The following is a 22,200-nucleotide window of genomic DNA, read 5'->3' on the forward strand; positions in this document are numbered from 1 at the left end:
ACTTTTCCTCTCAATGAACTCCACAGCGGACTCTGCGTTCACATGCAGAGAATGTCTGACAGCAGAGTAGCCTACCACTGCTGCGCTTCTGGAGGCGGCAAAATTTCTTAATTGCACTTTAAGAAATTTTGAGGTGCTTGTAAAACGATTTAATTCTTGGCATTTTGAAGGCATGGCTCCAACAGTACAGTCAATATAGGGGAAACACTGTTGTACATAAAAATGATGAGCATCGAACTGCTTGCAAGTTGCCTGCTTTTCTATTATGCACACATTGATTCTTTATATCTTGGTAGACTCCACAGATTGGCCTTTCAAGCTATTTGCTGCTTTTATTTTTGTCACAAAATGTTTTTTTCCATATGTGAAACGGTCAGATGTGTACTATTTCATGTGCAGTTATTTCGTCATGTTCACACGTGTGTATCTTAATTGATACCTGGAATAAACAAGATTTTTTTTTTCATCTCTCCTCACTCATCAAAGATGACAGAGAGATGGATTTGTTGCTATAGTGTTTGGAAAATGAACAACATGAGAGCTGCCCTTTCCCAGGGCTTCTTTTCAGCTAATAAATAACATCCAATTAGATGAAACCCTCAAAGATCACAAAATCAGTTTGCCATTTCTCCCCAGGATACAAGCATGTGCTAAAAACCAGACTCTGCTGCAAAGTTGCTGCACTGCAAAATGAGAGACCGAGAGACAGAAATGGAGAGGCGTGGAGAATGCAACTGTTAAAATTTTTGTTTGTTCAGTAATAAATTGAGTTTGATAGGATCAGGGTTTTACACTAAAATCTGAATTTAGATATGACATCATGGACATGTGTGCATGTGGATGTACATAGCCATGAAATCAAAGTCTAGCTGAACCTGTAATAGAGAGAAAAGATGCAGGTTTTTCCATCATATTATTTAAAAAATTCCACTTTAGGAATTGTCCTTTAATATAAGTATTAGAGTAAATTATAATATCTGAATTTTATTTAAGCTTCATGCTACAAGAACTCTGAGAAATTAAGTTTATTACCCCCACACTAACTATATTTGTCCTTCTCTGCTTTTTAATATTTGTATTGGTAAAAATCAATAAGCTCAAAATGCCTTAACAGATGGATTAAAGTACTATTGGAGTTGTGGTTGTTTGCCAATCCTGGATTTGATAAGCATGAGCTGTTATGTAACATAAATAGTGCTAATTACCTTCACCAAGACGGAGGTCATGTTTTCATCGTTGGTTTGTTTGACTGTCTTTTATTAACAAAACTCAAAAAGTAATGGATGGATTTTGATTAAATGTTAAGGAAATCTCTGAAATGGAATAAGGAACGAGTGATTAAATTTGGATCCAGGAATTTTTTAAAGGATTCTTTACAGGCCCAGGGCAGGCAACATCCGAGAATATCTGTGAAATTTCGCATCTTTGTCTTTTGCCAGTAAAAAGATAAGTTTGCTAAACCATAACATCACTGGATTTTCAGTGTCAATCCTCATAGATTTTTCTTTGAGTTTCCTTTTAAATATGGTGAAAAGTTGTGGTGTGGTTGTCTGCTATAAACATAAGGCTCTTTCCGACTGTAGGAACCTTTTGCAGTTCCTATAACCTTTTCAGGAACCAGGCCGTTTTTTCGCGCATTCCGACATATAGGAACTAGGGACCAAAGCCCTCAGTTCCTATAACCATTTTAGCTCCTGCTCCGAGGCAGGGTCTGAACGGGGTTCTATAGGAACCCTCATGACGTAGGTGTTCTGTGACTGGTAGCTACGCCCCTTGCCAGATTTCCGCATTTTGTGTTCCCGCCACATTTAAAAAACACGGTTGCACGTACGGACAAAAACAACAACAGAGCAAGCGATAAATGGACCGACGAGGAGGTCGAAGCTCTTCTGACCGTCTACGCCACAGAGGATTTTCAGAGAGGTTTTGAAGGTTCGCAGCGAAATATAAAAATATTCCAGACGATCAGCTCTCAGTCAGAGAACGCGGGATAACGCGAAGCAGCGCACGTAGAAAACTCACACAACACTACAAATAAATTAAGGACCACGACAACTGGAGCGGGACGAACCAAAAAAACAGTAAATTCGACAGCTTGTACCACCGACATGCCTACTCGGGCAACGGCGCAGCAAATGACTCCTGTGTGCGGCAGGAAAAGTCAGTGTGTATATGCAGAGCATATATATCAAATACTTGTAGACACAAATTACACACCTGTAAACATTTCACCACCTCTTTTTATATTTTTACCTTCATCTACGCTAAATCTGTGTGACTATGTCCTCATAATTCTAACTCTAATTCTAACCATAACTCAGTCACAACCAACCCTTCACTGACGGATTTCTCCTTCACCTTTCTACTGATGATTCCATAAAACACACAAAGCTTTATAGCAGATGATGAGATCTTTATTTTGCACATAACACAAAAAAAATGAAATGATGCTTTTTCTATGGAACGTTTTCTCTTTAATTGTGTACATCATGTTCTGTCTGTCGAACTTCCAGAACATGATGCTTATTATGAAGAGGTGTGTTGTGATTAGCTGGAAGGCAGGAGGTAAAGCATCCAGGCTGTTCTCCATCTCCTTCAGTATCTGCAGCAGGTGGTTGTGTCCATCCTCTCCAGTGCAGCTTCAGGTGGCCACAGATGTATTGAAATGTCTCCCTGGACATACAGAAATTCTCTATCCACTGCTCATCGGTAAAATTGAGAACAGTCTTTTTCCACTAGTTATCAGCTTTGCTCCGGACCAGCCGGACGGTGAGGAGTTCAATGAGCTGCAGCAACGTCTGAAACGCAAACAGAACACGAGTTACAATAAACCCGCCATCTGAAATATTTACTTATTGTAATCTGCTCAACACAGACAGTAGAAAACCGTCTGAAATGTTTACTCATAAGACACGTATACAATCGCTGCATGTTTAATAAGTTAAACTTACACGTCGTCTCCTTTGTCTGCGGCGTATCTCCTGCCGCTGGATTCTTCATCTTCTGACTTTCAGGAGTCTTCCAGCCTCGACGTGAGACGCCTGATTTTATAGTCCATCAGTAACACCTCCATCAAGCAGAGCATGAACACTACGATCTCTTCCTTCTTCATATTAGCTTGCCGTGTTGTTTTGTTTTTAGCGGGTTTTGTTTTGTTGTTATTTGGCGCTAAAGTCACACGTCATTGTCGCAGACGTATGCGTCACATCGGTCCCGCTACCGCCCCCAACTCATGTGCGAATGCGACATGAAACAGTTCCCCTGGAGAAGGTAGTTCTTAGAACTAGGACAGTTATTAGAACTGCGTTCTTAGAACTTCTCTGTCGGAATGTGCCTGTAGTTGTTCCACAGACAGCAAGAGATAGTTCTACGAACTAACGAAAAGACACAAAAAGCACAGAAAGATGTGGTAACTGGCTAGCGGCTACCAAGGGTTTTTAATACTGACAGCATTGGAGTCCTTTAAAAATATTTGACAAATTGTTCAGATTATTTTTATGCCTGGTGAGTAAAACATTTAATAGGATAGTACTGTTTAAAACTTATGTTCTTTTTATGCGCTTTTAATTATTATTAAAAATCTGGGTGTATGAGACCAGCAAGATGGTACATAAGCCAAAGTAATTATAAAATGGCCCTACTTTGTGGCTAAAATGTAGTTGTACTTACATTGTAATCGTAGCATGCAGCGTTGGTGTGGTGAGTAGCATTGTAGCTATGAAGAGTGGGCCTGCTATTGTTGGCAGTACATTTTTAGACCAGTAAATTGATACATCTGTATACTGGGTATGCAGTGATGTTACTTTAGCTTTATCACTGCAAACAATGTAATCCAAATGTTTCTTAAGCCAATTGCTAATAATAAGCATTGGTGTTTTTCACTGCTCTCATTGGTTGTTTGTTTCTTTGATATCCTACAGCTTAATTATGCTTATTTATGGATTTTGACTTGTCTTATTATTGTATGTTTGTTTTGAATCAGTGTTAATCATAAACCATAATTAAAGTAGTAAAAGTTTGCAGCTTAGTATAAGCATGAACCACTTTCAGGGGATAAAAGTAGAGGCTTGGACGAGATGCTGCACAAGCATTTTTTTTTTTTTTTTAACGGGATTTGCCATAGAATTAAGGCTGCACTCTTAGTGGATGCCAGGCTCTCCAGATCACCTTGGCCTGTTAAAGAGAAAGTTGAGGAAAGACGAGGTCTGTTCCCACTGCCAGCACTGCTGTAAAAGATAATTACACAGCCTGTTTCCATATGAATATAATGACCTAGGAGGAAGACATGTTTGTGTGGGTTTGTGTCAGTCTGCACACAGATATTTGTAGAATACTTGATGGAAATGGTGGTTGTGTGTGGGAGGGCTTAAGCTTGTATGGGCGGGTTAAGGAAGGGAAGGGAAAGCTCCCATGTGGAGGTAAAGACCACGGTCAGAGCTGACAGCTTAGAGTGACTCGTCAAACTGTGTGACACATAAAAGATTCATGAGCATTCTAATCCATGCTTCTGAACTCTCAATCTTTACTACAGTAACACGCAGAATGCATCTAAATTGGAGTCACTTAACATATCGTTGATGATTAATAGGTCTCGTACACAGGGTGGGGATCTTTCTTAGAACATCAAAAGCCTTTGTAGTCTACTGTGTGGAGAAGTTGATAAGAGTTTGAATAAGAAGACGACAAAGGAGCTCAGGAGGTTGGTGGACACCACTGCAGGAATTATAAGGGGATTGAGGACTAGAGAAGGTGGGAATAAGAGGACATAAACAAAATGGTGGTAGGTGGTGGCCTTCAAAAGAAAAAAGAATGAGCAGCTAAGGCTTAAAGTTACTCATTTTGGTTATGTTCTTGTCTAGCTTAGGTTTGTTGTAAAATACTAATTTCTGTCAAATTTCTGTTAAATAAAATACAAACTACATGTTAGAGTGAGAGGGTTTGGAGTTTAGTTCTGCTCAATGAGAGTAACAGAAGGAATTAGCAGCTAGCATTATTTTAAACACTTTAAATATAGTTTGTTTTGAACCACTTTGAGTATTTGAGGCCAACAGCAGGATGTCCATCTCATGCTGTCTAGCAGTCAGTGTTGCTCCTCACTGGTGTGTGTGTGTGTGTATGGACTTTCTCTCCCATGCGTCGCTGTCTGGCTTGTTCCTGTTTTCCTCTACTCACGTAATGCTTTTGCTTTGACATTTTGAAGAGCACCATGAGTTCTATAATGAGTTTTTATGTGGCTTCAGAAAAAAAATTCTTCCATTTTATGAGAAATCATCAGACGTCTAATCATTACAGGCTTTTCTCGTTGTTAAAAAGGAAGGTCTGATCATATACTGCACACATTGAAATGCGGCTCATTTATTTTTTTATATATGAATTAGATTTCTGACAATGTCCAGATGATTCTTTTCTTACATGCACACATATGTATTAGTGAAGATCTAAAAATAAATTTTTTCACCTTTATGGTAAACCTGCTTTTTCCCCCCTCACTTTCCTTCCCTCCTTCATTGTATGTCTTTTCTTCTTTTGCCTCAGTTTCTCAAGCATCAGCACTTAGATTTGGTTCCAATTTGTGTTTTTATGTTCTCATATCACCACAGTAATGGGCGGCCTCGTTAAAAACATATTTGCCAATGGGACTATTTTCTGATGTGATTTGTCATGCACACATGCAGGTCTGTTTATGGTGGTGGTGGGGGGGTGTAGAGCAAGAGCATGGGGAAAAGAGAGAGAGAGAATGGTGGGTGGGGGGTAAGACAAAACAAATGACTTCAGAGGTGAGTGATTTAGGCTGTCATCAATCCACTGAATGACTTGGGAAATGTTAGGGTGGGCTTAACAACTGTTCAGATCAGACTGGTGCTGTCAGTGAAATGAAATGGAGATAACAACGCCTCAAACCTGATATGACGGAGTAGTCAGAAAATACTCTTTTTTTTTGCTCACACATGCATATACACACATTAAAAGGCCATTTCTGGGTCTTCAACAGGCCTATAGAGGGCACTATTCACCTGAGAATAAAAATACTGTTAAAATTTATCCCCACAGGCCAGTACACACTGATTAACAGAATCTTGTAATAAATTCAGAATCTTTAGATATAGCGTCAGGGAGCTTCTGTTCACAAATCCCAATTTATTTTTCAACATGTTTTTACTTATCTATGTAGATATGTTCATTTCTTAGTGAAGGAGCGTTGACTGGGGTGTTGTTGAACAGTAAGGAGCACTTTTAGTGATTTTGGTTTTATAGGAATAGATGGGGAGAGGAGAGAGAAGCCTAATGAAGTCTGTTAATTTGCTGCTATCAGAATGAAAGTCTCCAACTAATTATGGCCCTGGGTCATCTAGTCTGGATCACAGGGAGAGGTGGCCCTGCATGGTTCACTTTGATTAGCACACTCACAACACAGCTCCTTCACTTCATTACACTGGGCTCCTTCTCTGTCTTACACTCACTGGTGCTTGGACACCCGGTGGGGGAAGAGGATACTTTGTGTGCAATAACTAGCTGCCCTCTCACTCTATGCACCATGGCAGATTGGGTGCATCGATAATGCAGAGAGGAAAAGGTGAGGGTAGGTGTTCATTGTCCAAATGACAAGTGGATGTCTGCCTGATATCTCTTGTGCTTGCTTGTATGTTTTTGTCAGGTTGACTGAAGTTCAAGACTTTAAGGAATCTGAACCATACAGCGAGTCAACAGTCAAACTGTGCTGCCTGTCTGACTGTTCTTCTCCCCTCTGTTGACTATAGAGTTGACAGATGTGTCAGAATGGTGGATTTGTTCACTTGCTGCAGACAACCCCCCTCCTGTGCATCCGACGTCTTGTAGTGGATTTTGCTTCAGGCGATGGTGTGTGTGAATAATATATAAAAGTATATAGATATGTGTGTGTGGGCTTGTGGTATTTCTTGCTTTGTGAGGACACTAATCTGCCTTCGGCTTCATTGTAGGGCATGTCTTACTAATGGGGACAGAAAAAAAATCCTCATAACTTATATTAAGTTCTAAGGTAAAGACAATTTTAAAGTCTGTGTAAGGTAGCTTTAGTTAAGATTAAGATTTAGCAGATTTGTATTTATGGTTGTTTATTAATGTAATATCCTCTGAAGTCACAGATGCATGACGGTTGGTGTAATTGTGGTATTTGCACATTCAGCTGCAAGGACGTTCGAATGAACCTTACAACAGAAACACCCTTAATGGCAGCGATTTTAAACTTTACCTGCAAGAGTGCCTTGATTAGTTATTAGAAACAACGCAGTGAATTAATTACCCTTTGAAGACTGCTGCCCTCTCAACTTTCCCCTCGCTGTGCGCTTTCTCCAGCAGAGACAATCATGTCACTATATCATGTTTAAATAATGAGGTCTCATCAAGATAAGAGTCTCCTTGGAAACAGGACAGACAAATGCGGGATAAACGTGCAGGCCGTTGAAGCATTCACAGTCACACTTTAGCTCTCCCGCTTGCCTCATAAACACCGTTGACCAGCTTGACCCAACTGCTACTGTTGTAAACAGCACTTACACAGGCCGTTAGTTAAATCTGCGTTAATACATGCAGACTGCTGATATTAAAACTAGAAGAATAATAACATCATAGACTTGGACTACTACTTTAATTTTACATCTGTCACGGAGCTCTGTTTGTATTTCATGCTGACAAGAGGTTGGGTTCTAGACCAATGGAGACTTTTTCTTGCTTTAAAATAACTTTAATATTATATTTATATGTCATTGAAATAAATATTTCTTGCCTATATTCACCTTTTTTTCAATTTTTTTTTTTTTACAAGAATCTTCATCTTCAGCCTGCAAAAAAGAGCAAGCTGGGCTTTTCAACATTCAGGATTTAATCCGCTGTGAGTTGATCGGATATTTAATTCAGCTCAACTGGATTTTATTGGTTTCAACTTCTTGCTTGGGGTATGGGTAGGTGATGTATCCAATATGGTCGATCAATTAAGAATTAACGTGCAATATATACATTCACAACAGTGCGTTAAGCCACCTGCGTATGATTTTCTTTGCAGTTTGGCTTCTCACACTCTCAGCAGCCCTCCCTCGCTAAACCAGAAGCCTCTCTACATGTTGTTTAAGGAAAAGCAAAACACACCTCAAAAATGACCACAGTGACGATGAGATTCAGATTGTTCAGCTGTGTGTGTTCTCACGACGGACATGCAACCCTCGGTATATAGACCATTTCACCCAGCTCAAGTTGGGATGAATGTGCTCAGTTTGGATCAAATTTTGGCTTGACTTGGCCAACAGTCACCTTTACTCATTTTTTTTTATCTAAAGTGGCACATTTGCATGACAAATGTAGTTTCTTTTCAGATTGCATCTCTTTATAGTCTTCCTGTGCGGTCAAACTACATGTCTCCACATCATTAATGTTTGTGATAAATTGAGGATTTTTGTGTATCCTCCTGAGATGACATAATTCTCTTCTTGAAGCTAAATAAATTACTGTAATAAAAAAAAAAAAAGTTCAAATGAACTTAAAAAATACCATCAAGAAGCCTAAAGCAGAGCCTAAACCATGAAATCTGGCTTTTAGCAGGCATATGGTTTTAAAGGACGGTGTAACTACAAACACACTGTGTTAACATGTAAAGGTAAGACATGCTGAGATTTTGAATTTACTCAGACTCAGACATTTACATCATTAAAATTAAACAAATTAATGCAGGAGAACAAATTAACTTTTCACATCGTACTGTATAAAAAAAAAAGAAAAGCAAGTAAAGTTTTGCGAGTACTTTTAATTCATTGTAGAAGCACACTGACCCCAATTTCCAAACATCCATGTCTGTCTTTGTGCTCAATTCTCTGTACGGAGTTGAAGGACTTGTGCAGAAACAAGACACAAATCCTTTTTCTTTTTGACTTTTACTCTCTGTGCCGTGATTCTTAAATCTTGCACCGAATAATTTTGTAATCAGTCTACAATGTGTTTACCTACCAACCTGATTTCTGCATTACTTTGAACATCTAAATGTTGTGCAGCTCAGGTACTCCTTTGATCATCATTATACAGTAAAATGTTATGCTGCTTTTCTGCTATCAAATGATTAAATTAAGTATTTTAGGGATGTTTAGATTAAGGTTGCAGACTGTCAAGTCAAATGATGTGGACAAAACACTTCATTAAGTCTGATGGTGAAATTTGCTGCCTCTTTAATAAGGAGATTAATTCAATGTAATGCCACATTACATACCCTCTACTGTTGCTTAGTTAAGAGCTGTTTTTCTTTTTTTCTTTGCATACAGGGTGCTTTCCTGTCTCTAAAAGTTCCTCTAGGCCTTTTCACACTCCCTGCACCCTGTAGGCTTAGGCGGTTACTTCTGGTAATTCAAACAGGGTGAACAGAGGTGTTTAAATTATTGTGTGCTAACAGAGAGCAAGGTAGCATCATGGAATCAGGGTAGTGACAACAGCATTGCTGGTAATAGCATTGTAAAACATGCTATACCTGAGTGGGCTCTGTGACTACCTCCATTGCTTGCGTATGTGTATCAGTGAATTTAAAGCATCCTATCAGTCTCTTTACTTACACACACAACAGTAATGTTTAACAAATGGACATCCATCCAGCCTTGAATGGCCACTGTAAAAAAAGGGCTTAATACAGAGGGATTTTGCTAGCAGAACTCAAACAAGTTAGACCAAAAGATTCAATCTCTATCCCCAAAAATATCAGCGATTACTTTGTTCTGTTTTAAATGTTAACTCTTACATTTTCTTATGTAGATGTCTGTTTTGCACTTACAGCAAAAATCCCATTCAGAGACTGTATATGGTCTGTTCCATTCACAATCAGCATTTAACTCTGTTCAAAATGTGCTGATTGAAGCAATCGAAAGGACACTGGAACAGGGGTTAAATATCAAACATTTACTCCAGCCCTGATCTACAGGCTGCACACAAGTAGGTTTCATTTCCAAGCTGAAACATGATTCGTCTGCTGCTGAAACACAAAGCACTGCTTATAGATTCGGAATGAAGTCCCTCAGGTGAAAGGCGGACTAACCATTCTTCTGACAGTTCTTTACGTTACTTGATCACTTCTTTAGTGTTAGCTACTGGGTATATGGTATGCTGAAATTTGACCATACCATTGAGATTTTCTGTGTGTATGTGTGTGTTTGAAAAGAAGAAGAAAAAAAGTACACCAGTTCCAGTAAGCTGTTTTCTCTGATTAGAAATCCAGCCTGATAAGATGAAGTGGTGGTGTGAGTGAAAGGGGCCAAGGAGAAGGAGGGGTGTGTGTGTATGTGTGTGTGTGTGTGAAGAGGGTAAATTTGAGGTGTAACTTGCTTGTCTCTGAGGCCTGCCTGTCATGTACAGCATCAGTCATGCTCTTTCACAGCATTTTTATTTCATCCACCTCTCCCTTTAGTGCTTTGATGGCAGAATTCACTGATACTGCCATGTGGGAAGGGCTGCTGTTTGGGAAACGCGTGCGTGCGTGCAGCGTTGCACACTGTCAAGTGTCTTTAAACTGTTGCAGAAATGGGATCAAAACCAGCCAGAAGAATTATAACAAGTGAGAAGGGTAGATAATTCTTATAACTCCGGCACTGTATCCCCATCTTACCCCTGCCACTAAATATTACTTTGCTTTTCCTTAGAAAATAGTAATTCTCCCCCTTTTTTGTGTAACCACTGATGTTCTCTTGCCAGAAACACAAATAAACATGTTTATTTGGTTTTTGCTGTTGTTATGGTGGGAATAATGCAGAATGTACTTCCACAGCAGTGTATTACCCTGGAGAAAAAGAATGAGGAAACAAGTCCATTGTCTTTAGTTTGGCTTTCATACTTATTCCTTCTCCTATCCTATCTCTAGCTCTACTACATGGTTTAAATATGTCAAAATAGGTGTCTATTACAGCAGTCCTTATTTTCCAATTCAGTTTTTTTGTTATTATTGCCACAAAAATCTGACAAAAAAATCAAATAATTTTTCTTTGCTTTTTTTGTCCTTACTTTATGGTATTATGGTTAAGGATAACAATATGACAAAGCTTTGTTTTTGCTTTTGACTTACATTTAAAAAGTAGGAAATAGAAAAGGTGAACAGAAAATCAATAAAAAACCTCTACTAATGAGGGAAACATTTCTATACTCACTCAGTGAGCCTGAGACTTGAAGCAGATTACTTAGAATGGAATAAACTTCCTGAGCTGGAAAAGATTCAAATGAAGAGCTTCACCTTCCTCACACTTTCAGGTCTGAACCATCTAACAATGAACTCTCATAACTGGGAGGAATCTTCCTTCAAATGACACATCATCCCAGATATTCCCAGATTTTAAAATAATTTCCAAACGGGAGCTCTCTCCCCTGGATACACACTGCTGTTGTTTTGTTTCTCCTTGAGAAAATGTCTCTAGTTTTCTGTAAGGACTGTTATTTCTGCCCAAATAAAACCATGGGCAACATAGTCAAACACAGATTTTCTTCTTTTGTAAATGAAAATGTGGCAGCAGGCTCATTCAGGTTGCAATCACACTGCCGGCAAAAATAGCTCAAATCTGACTTTTTAACACAAATGTGAGTCATGTGAGTTTTTTTTTTTTTTTTAATGACAATTTTTGTCTTTTTCAAATCTGACCCTGGCCAATTTCATTTGTGGTACTAAATCCACTACATATCCAATCTTTCTCAAATCAACCTTGGCCTACATCACTGAAGCAAGACAGAAGTCATGATTCTGTGACGGAAGGGGGAGAATGCATCACTGTTGAATGTGACCAATGGATGGTACAATATTATAATTTTTGGCTCTGATAGCACAACCACCTTAAAATGGATATACTTGCGCTAACATGTAGTGTCCACATTTTCCTCCGTAAGCACAGCGTGCCGTGTGTGACATCACATTTTCCTCTGCACATGTGTGTCCTTTCAGGGACGTAGGGTGTTCACACTGGAGTCTGATGGTGGTCGTGTTGAATTATAATGTGAACAACCAAGCAAAAAGGAAGAATCAACTTTATTGTGGTTACAGAAGTACAATGAAATTTAGATTTCTAATGGAGGCCACCGCCCAGGGGAAAAAGCTGCTGTTTTGCTTGTAGGGGATTGGATTGCTCTGTAGTGTTTTCCGCATGGTAAAAGTTAAGTTTAGTGTCTTTCTTTCTAATTATATCTCAGAAATACTTTCAGAATTGAACATGAAGACCAGCAGTTTGAACACAGACTTAGAAATACATCCATTTTCTTTCTTGCACTCTCTCCCAGATGAAGCTTTGTATTCCAGCAGTGTGTTGGAAAAATCTGCTCATCGTTGTGACTGAAAAATGAAAAGTAGTCACACTGTTCCTTTGCTGCACTATTTGTTTCTTTCCAGCTTTTTGCTCTGAGCTCACGCGTGTATCCCTCTCTCTCACACTTCCTGGGCGATAGCGCTATCTGATAAGTACAACCGTCACCACTCCCTCTGATTGATTAACCAGTGACCTTTGACCCCCTGCAGCACATTTTAATTGGCTGATGTATAATAAGCGACCTTCCCTGAAGAGGAGCAGTTTTAAAGCTATAGAGATTGAGGGGCGATGTTGGATGGGGGCAATCTAATTAGCTGATTTAACTGATAACACCTGAGGTGATGTTGAGCGTGCATGTGTGTGTAAGCGTATGCTTGCAGTGTGATTTCTATCTTATCACTTTCTCTCTCACAGTAGAGATGTATGTCTTGCAGTGTTACGTGAGGTTGACTCATGATTTCTTTGGTCCAGCAAAGTAAATTGATATGTGCAGAAACAGGGTAGTGGATACTGTGAAACTCCATGTGTGTTGGTTTTAGTCTGTTTGTGTTCTTTTGGATGAGATTCTGTTTGGCTTTATGTTATGATAAGTAGATCGATGCAACATCTAAATGGAGAAAAAGCTGGAGGCTTTAAAGCTGGTTTTCCAAACTGCATTTTAATATCTTATCGCACCAAATTCAAGATTAAATTCCTGTATGAATAAATGCTTCAACTCTTTCATTTTTAGTGCTTTCATTTACATCTTATAATTTAACATACTTTACTTTCATGTTCTCTTGAGCAACCAATGTTCTGCAATAAATATATTCATTAAAACAAACTGGAATAAAATTCTCCTCACCATTACTTGTAGAACATACAGTATTTACACAAGAAGCTGCTATCTGGGCACATTCAGTGTAGTATCACTTTAGGAAATGAAGTGCACACCGTCCTTAATGTCTTTGGTAAGGCAATTTTAAAGTTTTAAAGGAAGTATTAGGCAATGAATATTTTACTTTATGTAGCAATATCACATGCAGCTCTTTTTCTGTACTTTGGTAACAGCTAGAGTGTGTAATCCCTACTCTGACTCAGTAATACTAATGTAATGAAATGAAAAAAAAACCTTTTGAAGCCCTACAAGTAAAGCTCTAAAGCTTTAAAACACTTTAGCTTTAAAAACACATTTCTGACATCTTTGGAAACATTTCAGTTTGATTAGGTTTGCAATATCAGTAAAGATGAACATAAATGGTACATCAATCACAAGGTACTTTATGTGAACATTTTCATTTTCTCTAAGGCTGCATGGGGAAGTTTCCCTCCTGCTAGACAGAGGTATTGACCCACGCTTAGAATATACATTATGAAATTAAAACTGTACACAGATATTGGTATTTGTCAGCTTTTAGAGAAATACTTTATTAAAGTTGTAATTAGTCTATTTTAAAATAGTTACTCTGTATTTATCTGCATATTTAACATTAGCGTTTACGGAACATTTATTTCCCTTTGTGAGACTGTGTTTTACACTGCAGCATTAAAGCTGCAGCTTCAGGCTCTCTCCTCTCACCATGGTACACATTTTCCATTTTTCTCCTTGTGTGTCTCTTCCCTTTCTCTCTCACACTGAAAGACTGTGAGGAAAGTGTACCAACAGAGGAGCCACGTAAGTACAAGGATGGCTCAGTGTGTGGCTCTGTTTTGTGTTTTTCTGTGCGTGGTGGGTCCTGCAGTAGGTGTGTGTGTTTCTGGATATGCTACTAGTCTCTGTCATGCGGGAGCTCCAAGTATACCTCTTCACTTTTTAATTAGATACAGGATCCTTGAAAGGAGGAGACCCATGTGGAACAGCAGGCATACCTTTCCTGCGGATTAACCCCTGTGTTCTTTTACACTGTTCCCTTCTTTTATTCTTTCCTCTACACACACACACACACACACACATAATTACAGCACCAGACAATTACCCAACGTACTCTTGGGATGCACATTTTGTTCTCTTAATCTTGCGTCTTAAATAATTAAAAGCAACCATGACTTTCTCTTTTTGAACATGGCTCAAGAGGGCACGTTTAAGTGTGTGTGTGTGTGTGTGTGTGTCTTTATACTGGTTTATGTTAGGATTTTAATCAGGATGTCACAGTGCCTCTCTTGTTAACCAGTGGCTCCATCAACATCCCACTAGCTCCTTTACCTTCACCTACACGCTGAGCATTGTGCAACATTATGTTTATTGTAGAGCCGTGGATCTCCAATATCCTACTGACAGTCTCATCTTAAGGACTTTTCCTTTAATCCTTTTTCTCTGTTGTTGGTCAGAAACATTGCATTTTTGCTAATGTGGGAAAAATATGTGGAGACAGAGAGAAACCACAAAGACACTATAAGATAAGATCTTAAAAATTTGACATCTGTACTTTATTCCAACGCTGTTCACACATAAAATGTCTCCTAAAATTTTCTGCATGTTGTTCTTTTTTTAATGTTTTGTTCCCTGACAAAGACCAGCAAACAGTCCCCCTTTATCTGACTTTGTGCGTGTCAAGCATGTGTCAGCAGTACAGTTAGTGCATGCATTTCTGCAGTTTTTACTTTTGTGTAATAATTCAGTATTTCTCTCTCTATTAGCCAAAAAAGAAGAGGAGGATCTGGAGGATAAGAAATCCATTAAGAAGAGAATTAAAGAGCTCAAAGTTCTCGAGCCCAAGATTGCACAGAATCTGTGTAAGTATCCATTTCCTTTCATCCCACTCCTACTGAGATATACATTTATACACACCTTTGTGACTTTTTCTTGCTGTGTAAGGACATTTCTGCTATTAGCGTCTTTATTTTTGTGCTTTTTTTTCTGCAGTCATAGTAGGAAATTTGGCAGAAGATGAATTATAAGGTGCAAAAGTTAGGTGTAAATTTCTGCTGCTGTATAGGCATCAAGTAAAAGATTATTAAATTAATATTTAAGAAATAAGTGTTTTTCCATCTAGTTTCAGAAGAACAACAAAGGCAAATGACCTGAAACTACAATTGCATATTCATGCTTTGAAATAAGAGCGTGTTGAAGTACACATAGAACATATTATAATTCTTCATATTCAGCTATAAGGTCTTTTGTCAATGATTTAGGATTTTTGGGAATTCTTCCCGCAGAGGGCTTTTTCTTCCGGATTTGTTGGTCACCTACCACCCACTGCTCCCTTGAGTCCTGTCCAGATTTCCATCTTCTGTGCCACCCCAGCATCTGCTAAATCTTCCTGAAAGTCTTTAGGATACAAACACGGTTTTGATTTGCTTTTCTTCAAACATTTCTGTTACCTGCCATCTCTTAATTGCCCTTTAATGCTTATTTGCTCTCATTATAATCTTCTCCTGCTCAATGCACATTAGTTCTTTTATTTTTCAGAGGGCTTGGAGTGCATGGCCGGTTGTAATGACCAGGTTTGAGGAGGCAAAGTACTTTCAAAGCTTTACATTTCTGTCCCTTGGCCTTTTCTAATGATGTCTGAGGCCTTGATCAAAGTTAGCTCAGAGCTAAAGTGTCTTGCTGTGCTCAAATATTTCTATGGTCCTTGTTTTCTTAACTCTAAAACCTTGAACTCGCTGAACTATTTATGGTGTCAGAGATGCCGAAAAGTTTGCATGTACTTCATGCATTTGGTTAATGCTATAGCAGTTATTTTGAAAAGGCACTTAATGTGAACCTGACCATTGATACATACAACTAAACTGTTCACACTGTGCTAATTAATGGTGTTACTGATCCATTAAGGAAAGAAGAAGAGAAAAAAAACCCAAAACAAAACAAGAATAAACCATACCATCACATTGGTCTCCTCCTTTTACTCCTTTCTCTCTCTCTCTCTCTCTCTCACACACACACACACACACGCGCACACACACACACACACACACACACACACACACAACAAATGCATTCACACATCTATGCTCAGCCTTAAAATGATCGTTTTAAAAGCACCCAGCATTAATGAGGATCCTGCTGATCTCTTAAGCACTCTCAGATCTTAGCACCTCATTGGCTTATATCAAGGGGAGCTGTGACCTTTGTTTCGTGTGTTAAAAGAAAATGGGACTAATCAGCCCCATAACAGTGATAAATCATGCAGCTGGAATTATAGCGCAGGACTGAGGAGCTGAGAATTAAAAAGAAAAAACAGAAAGACAGGAGAAAGGCGAGTTTGTGTTCCACCAGAGGAGGGAAAGAGTCTAAAAGCTTTGATTGAGGCTGGGAAATGAGCATGTGGGGTTGAGGTTTTGATGCCTGATTGATTCTTTAGTGGTTAGATTATGTGCAAATGTATCCCACATAATGAGTTTTGATGTACAACCATTAAAATAAGGAACTTTAATCAAACATAGCACTGCATAAATACTGTATATCCTAAAGATTGTAGTTTTTATACCAGTTCTGAAGAGAGAGGAAGAGAAGCTGGTTAAACAAAGGAGAAAAACTATATATGTGCTTGGTCATATATTTATAGCTAAAAATTAACATTGTATTAGTGGAAAAAGTATGACTCCATGTACTGTAACAGTCACAGCTCAGTTTCCTGGTAGTTTTACTGGTCCTGCACATTGATGTATCATCTGCTAGGTCTTCTCACATGCACCCTTTCAGGTTTGGTTGCCTGATTTTCCAAAAATCAATTTGTTATGACAGAATTTGATGGATTTATTGATGATGACATGCATTCATGTCTGATAGTCATTCCAAACCCCTAAACCTCATATCACTTTCAAATTAACTGCTGATGTGCAGGTTTGCATACTTTTGTCTCTGATGTACGTCTGGTATGTACTACTGGAGCATTTTCTTCAAAAACAGAAATACTCAAGTATTGCATATTTGTCTGTTGTGTTTAAGAAGGTTTTTAAAGCCAGTTTTAAGTAACATGTAAAAGAATCCATGGTAAATTAGACTGAAGTTACATCAAAGAGAAGGTTTTAGGATTTGACTTAAAATCAGGATTTTGGCATTTCATACCCCCGAGTTGGCAGTTTGTTCTACAGGAGAGAAACCTAAAAACTAAAAGCTCTGCCTCCTGTTCTAGACTTCCAGATTCTTGGAACCACTAATAGGCCAGTATTCTGGGAGTAAAAAGCTCTGTTGGGTTGGAATAATGAATTCTTTCAAATAAGATGCTGCCAGGCCATTAAGAATTTTAAATTCAGTACTAATTTTAATGGGAAGCCAGTAAAGGGAGGATATAAGAGTAGTAGTCTCTCTCTCTCTCTCTCTCTCTCGCTCTCTCTCTCTTTCTCAGTAGTAGTACCTGACACCCCTCAGGTAGCAGTGTTTTGGATTAACTGGAATATTTTAAGTGAAATGTTTGGGGATCCATTTAAAATTTTAGTACTGTAGTCAGTCTTAGATGTGATGAATGCATGAGTCGGTGTCAGCATCACTTTGGGACAGGATGTTAATTATCTAGCAAATACACCTATTGGCCACTTGGTCATTTACATTTTGCTAGGACTGGGTTGGACACCCTTTTACCTTAAGACCTACCTAAATTCTTTGTGTTGCTGCAGTTTATTCGGCTGCATATTCATGATGGAAATCTCTTTTTCCACCACATCCCACTGGTGCTCTATTGGATTGAGTTCTATTGACTGTGGAGGTTATTAGAGTGCAGTGAACTCATTGTCGTGTTCAAAATAGGGATGTCACGCTTGTACATTTTCAGTGTACAATTATTGTCAAAGAAATAATAATGATTTTACAGTCATCATGAATATTATGCGTAAATCAATTTCCCAATACTATAATGTGTAAAATCACCTGAACACTCTTATGTCTTTTAGTTTTATTTCTATCTTTTAATGCTAAACCAACTTATAAAGCAACAAAGTAAAGTAACTAAGAAGTCTCATTCCAGCCAAATCTTCTCTCCTGTGTAAACAATGAAAAGATCCTACATATTAACTCTGGATTTCTCTCAGATGGAAAAGGTTACAGGTCCTCTACCTGGACATGGGAGGCTTCTTTTTGTCAACCACGTTATAAAAATGGTTTTGAACATTTTTTTTTTGAGTAGAAAATTTAGAAACAGAAAAAAACATCCAGCTAGCTTTGACTTCCAGCTTAAGCAGAAAAGCCGTTGTTTGTTTGGGACATAAATAAAACTACAATAGTGAAAATATTATATATCTGGAATTAAATGGGGTTTCTTCCACGGACTGTGACTGTTGTACGCAGACGACTGAAATCCACAGACCTCATGCCAGGTCGATTATGTCTGACCAGCGAAACTATCTGTCACAAAAAAACGTTTTTAGTTTTTATTTTATTAATTTTTTTTTCTCAACTCTATAACATTCAGTGAACACATCACATTGCACTGTAAGACCAACCTGAGTCATACATAATTACAAAATAGCAAATGACACAAGGAAATTTCATTTTAATGTTACATTAAATAAATATTGACGTAATTTATCCAAACTACTGTGCATTTACCTTTACTGTACCGTAAAAAGCTGCTTGTTTTCCTACAGGTGGTGAAACGTGTTGGATGTATTTCCTCCTTTCACTGCCATTTTTTTATGTCATGCTTTTCTTTAACCCCCCCCCCCTTGAAAAAAAAAAAAAAAACCTGACAAAGATGTCCTAATCCGTTTGTTTGGAGTTAAAAACTCTTCCTCTGCTGTAGTGTCCCACTCAGGCAGCCTCTTCTGCAGGTCTCATGGGAACGGAAGTGATGGGACTTTGTTTTCATTTCCTCCGGAAGTGGCGCTGATCTGCTGATATCGTTCATACATAATATTTTATATCAAGTGACAATACTGAAGGATTTTTACGATTAATTAATCTTAGCATTTAATACAGTGATTAATTGTACAATTAAATAATCGTGACATCCCTAATTCAAGCCACCAGTTTGAGAGGATTTGAGCTTTGTGTTATGGCGTAATAATCTGCTGAAAGTAGCCATCAGAAGATGGTACACTGTGGTCATAAAGAGATGAATATGGTCAGCAGCAATATGCAGAGTGTGGCGTTTAAACCATGCTCAGTAGGTCGTAAGGAACCCACAGTGTGCCAAGAAAACATACCCACACCATTATACCACTACCACCAGCCTGAATTGTTGATATAAGGCAAGATGGAGCCATGCTTTCATGTTGCTTACACCAAACCCTAAAATTTCAATGCTTGAGCTGAAATCAAGACTCATTTGACCAGGGAACCTTTTTTTTAATTTTCTGTCATCCAATATTAGTGATCCTGTGTGAATTCAAAGTCCCAGTAGATCAGCAGTTTCTGAAATACTGAGACCAGCCCATCTGCAGCCCATGCCGCATTCAAAGTCACTTAAATCCCCTTTCTTCCTCCTTCTGATGCTCAGTTTGAATTTCAGCAAGTTGCCATGACCATGTTTCATGTCTAAAATACACTGAGTAGCTGTCATGTGATTGGCTGGTAACATTGTTAACAATTAGCTATTCGTGTAAACAAAAAATTGAGCAGGTGAAGCTAATAATATGGGCGGTGAGTGTATTTGGCAGAAGAAAAAGCACTGCTCTTTTTTTTTAACTGTTTAACTGTGAAAATCTTTTGCTGAATAAACTGAAATAGATGTAGAAATAAATACATTTTTCAGTAGTTGACACATTTCTAAGCATATCTGCATGAGTTTGAACAGAAATAGGAGAAGTAGTCAATCAGTCAAGCTCAATTTTAATGCAGTTGTTTTTCTATTGCTTTCTTTGGATGCTGTCAACTCAGTTTTAGGACAGATTTAGCCAGGGTTGTCGCTGTTTAATACTGATCCATTTTAGTGTTGTACACACCATCTCCTGGTAAATCCACTGATCCAAGACTGTTTTAGCACCATGCGTACATACATCTGTAAAATCTTTTAAAGTCTCGAGTGAGTGACATTAAATTAGAAGTCATTTAATTTTCCTTCCCAGGTTATCAAGTAATTTTAATTAGTGACATATGGTGTCATCTGACAGTGATGGAAGAAAAGCACAATTCAACTTTCAGAAATTCTGTTGGGCAGGTATTTCTTCTTCTACTGTCTATCATGTGCAGGGGATTTCTTTACACCAGAAACATCGGCTGGAACACTGTGGTTCAAGTTGTGAATCATGTGGATGTTTTCTATTTTTTTTTTAAAGATCCCAGCTGCTAGACTAATGACATATCCTGACATGGCATTTACCATTCAGCTCTTGCCGTATCATTTGCTTGAGGATTTCATGCTTGCTAAGCCAGTGTGACTTTTAAAATCAAATAATCCACAGCAGTTTAATGTCTGACTCAAGCAGCGATGTGTCTTTAATTTGATCTTTGGTTCCTGCTTCATTTTCTTAATGCATGTTTTATTTATTTTTTGTCTTATTCATTTTTAATAATTTTGTAAAAGTGTTTAATCATTTTATTTTCTCCAGCCATCTTCCTGGGTTCCTTCCGTATGCCTTATCAGGAAATACGTCGCATGATAGTGGAGGTGGATGAGGAACAGCTCACTGAACCCATGATCCAGGTAGGACAAATACATTTTTTTAGCAGTTTAGTTTCTGTCAGAACGTTAGTGGATAACTTCCTTTGGCTACTTAAATCAGATCATACTTAACTGTGAGATGGAAAGAATACTGGAAACTTAATTGGTGTCAATGTGCAACTTTTCAATTGAGTCTAGAGGTGAATTTCTAGTGCTGCCCTTCCCACAGTTGGTTGGGTTTGTGGCCCAGCCTTTGCCCATTTTCATGATTAATTGTATAACTTAAGAAGACAAGGAGCCTGAGGCTGAAGCACTGGGCATCTGTAGAGTTCCTGTACAGCAGGTGTGGAAGCAGTTGGTGAGCACAACCAGTCTGTTAATTAATAAATAAATAATTACTCAGATGATGCTTAGCAGACTTTTTTTTTGCTGCCCCTCTTTTAATCTGCTTTAGCGTTTGTAGCCACACTTTTGGTGTGTTTATGCCAACTATGCAACACACTTTTCATTTTATTAGTTTATCTTTCAACTTTCATGTGTCCTTCCATCTTCTGTCTTTGCTTCTTTCTTCCAAAAGGAATACAATAATCCCTTTTAAGTGGCAAAATATCTGGCTGCTGCTACTACACTATGTTGCTTTTACTGGTTTTGCTGAAATTTGCAGGAAGAGGTGAATTTACAGTGTATGTGTACGTTTTTAAATGTTTGAAATGGAAATATACTTTTAACCAAATCTATGAATTAATTATTTCTCCTTTTAGAAATAGCATTTGAAAATACATTTACAAATCACAGTATTTAATAATGAATTAATAGTTTAATATGTAATTCCTCTTTAAAATGTGTAATTAGAAAACACTTGGCAATCTGAGTTGTTTTTGTATGCATTAATTGTTGAGTTTTAAATTATATTTAGCAATCTTTATTTTTGTTTCACAATTAATTTTCATCAAAATGTTGCATTTCTATTTCAAAGACCCTCCTGGTTCTCTATAAATGTCTAACTGGTATTAACAGAATAACTTTAAGATCTCCAGATAAAATACCTTTATCCATAAATGTAGACCACTTTCTTACGCTGTAAGGTCCAGATAACCATGATGCTGTCCATGTCAGCTGATACGTAATTAGGACTTGCCACCTCAGTAATGACTGCACCACCAGATGCCGCAACACACACAACAACCACCAGATTAGTCCATAGAGCGCTGAAAAATCGTACAAGAAGAGAAGAAACGTGTTTGTCGAAGATGTTTGAGTCCAGATAACAAAACAAAACTTCACCCTTTTGACCAACTTAAAACAAGAAAACATTTTCTGTGATACAAAAAGTGACATTAGTGCATCCTTAGTCATAAATAAATGTAACCCAGAAACATTTTATACCTAGAAAATTAACCTATCAATAATGTACATATGATATTAATATAGGAAGATGACAGGTACAGAAAGTA

General features: G+C 38.1%; 1 protein-coding gene across 5 annotated transcripts in view; it reads left to right on the forward strand.

Moving 5' to 3' along the window:
* LOC121644020 (protein diaphanous homolog 3-like) overlaps nt 1–22,200 on the forward strand; it is a 176,922-nt gene that overhangs the window by 52,756 nt on the left and 101,966 nt on the right. For all 5 annotated transcript variants that reach the window (XM_041991717.1, XM_041991738.1, XM_041991724.1 and 2 more), the window contains 2 exons: nt 14,904–14,999; nt 20,694–20,788. In XM_041991717.1, coding sequence (XP_041847651.1) covers nt 14,904–14,999; nt 20,694–20,788 — 191 coding nt within the window. The remainder of the gene's footprint in view (nt 1–14,903; nt 15,000–20,693; nt 20,789–22,200) is intronic.

Source organism: Melanotaenia boesemani, chromosome 1 (genome assembly GCF_017639745.1).
Source record: "Melanotaenia boesemani isolate fMelBoe1 chromosome 1, fMelBoe1.pri, whole genome shotgun sequence".
Classification (NCBI taxonomy): Eukaryota; Metazoa; Chordata; class Actinopteri; order Atheriniformes; family Melanotaeniidae; genus Melanotaenia; species Melanotaenia boesemani.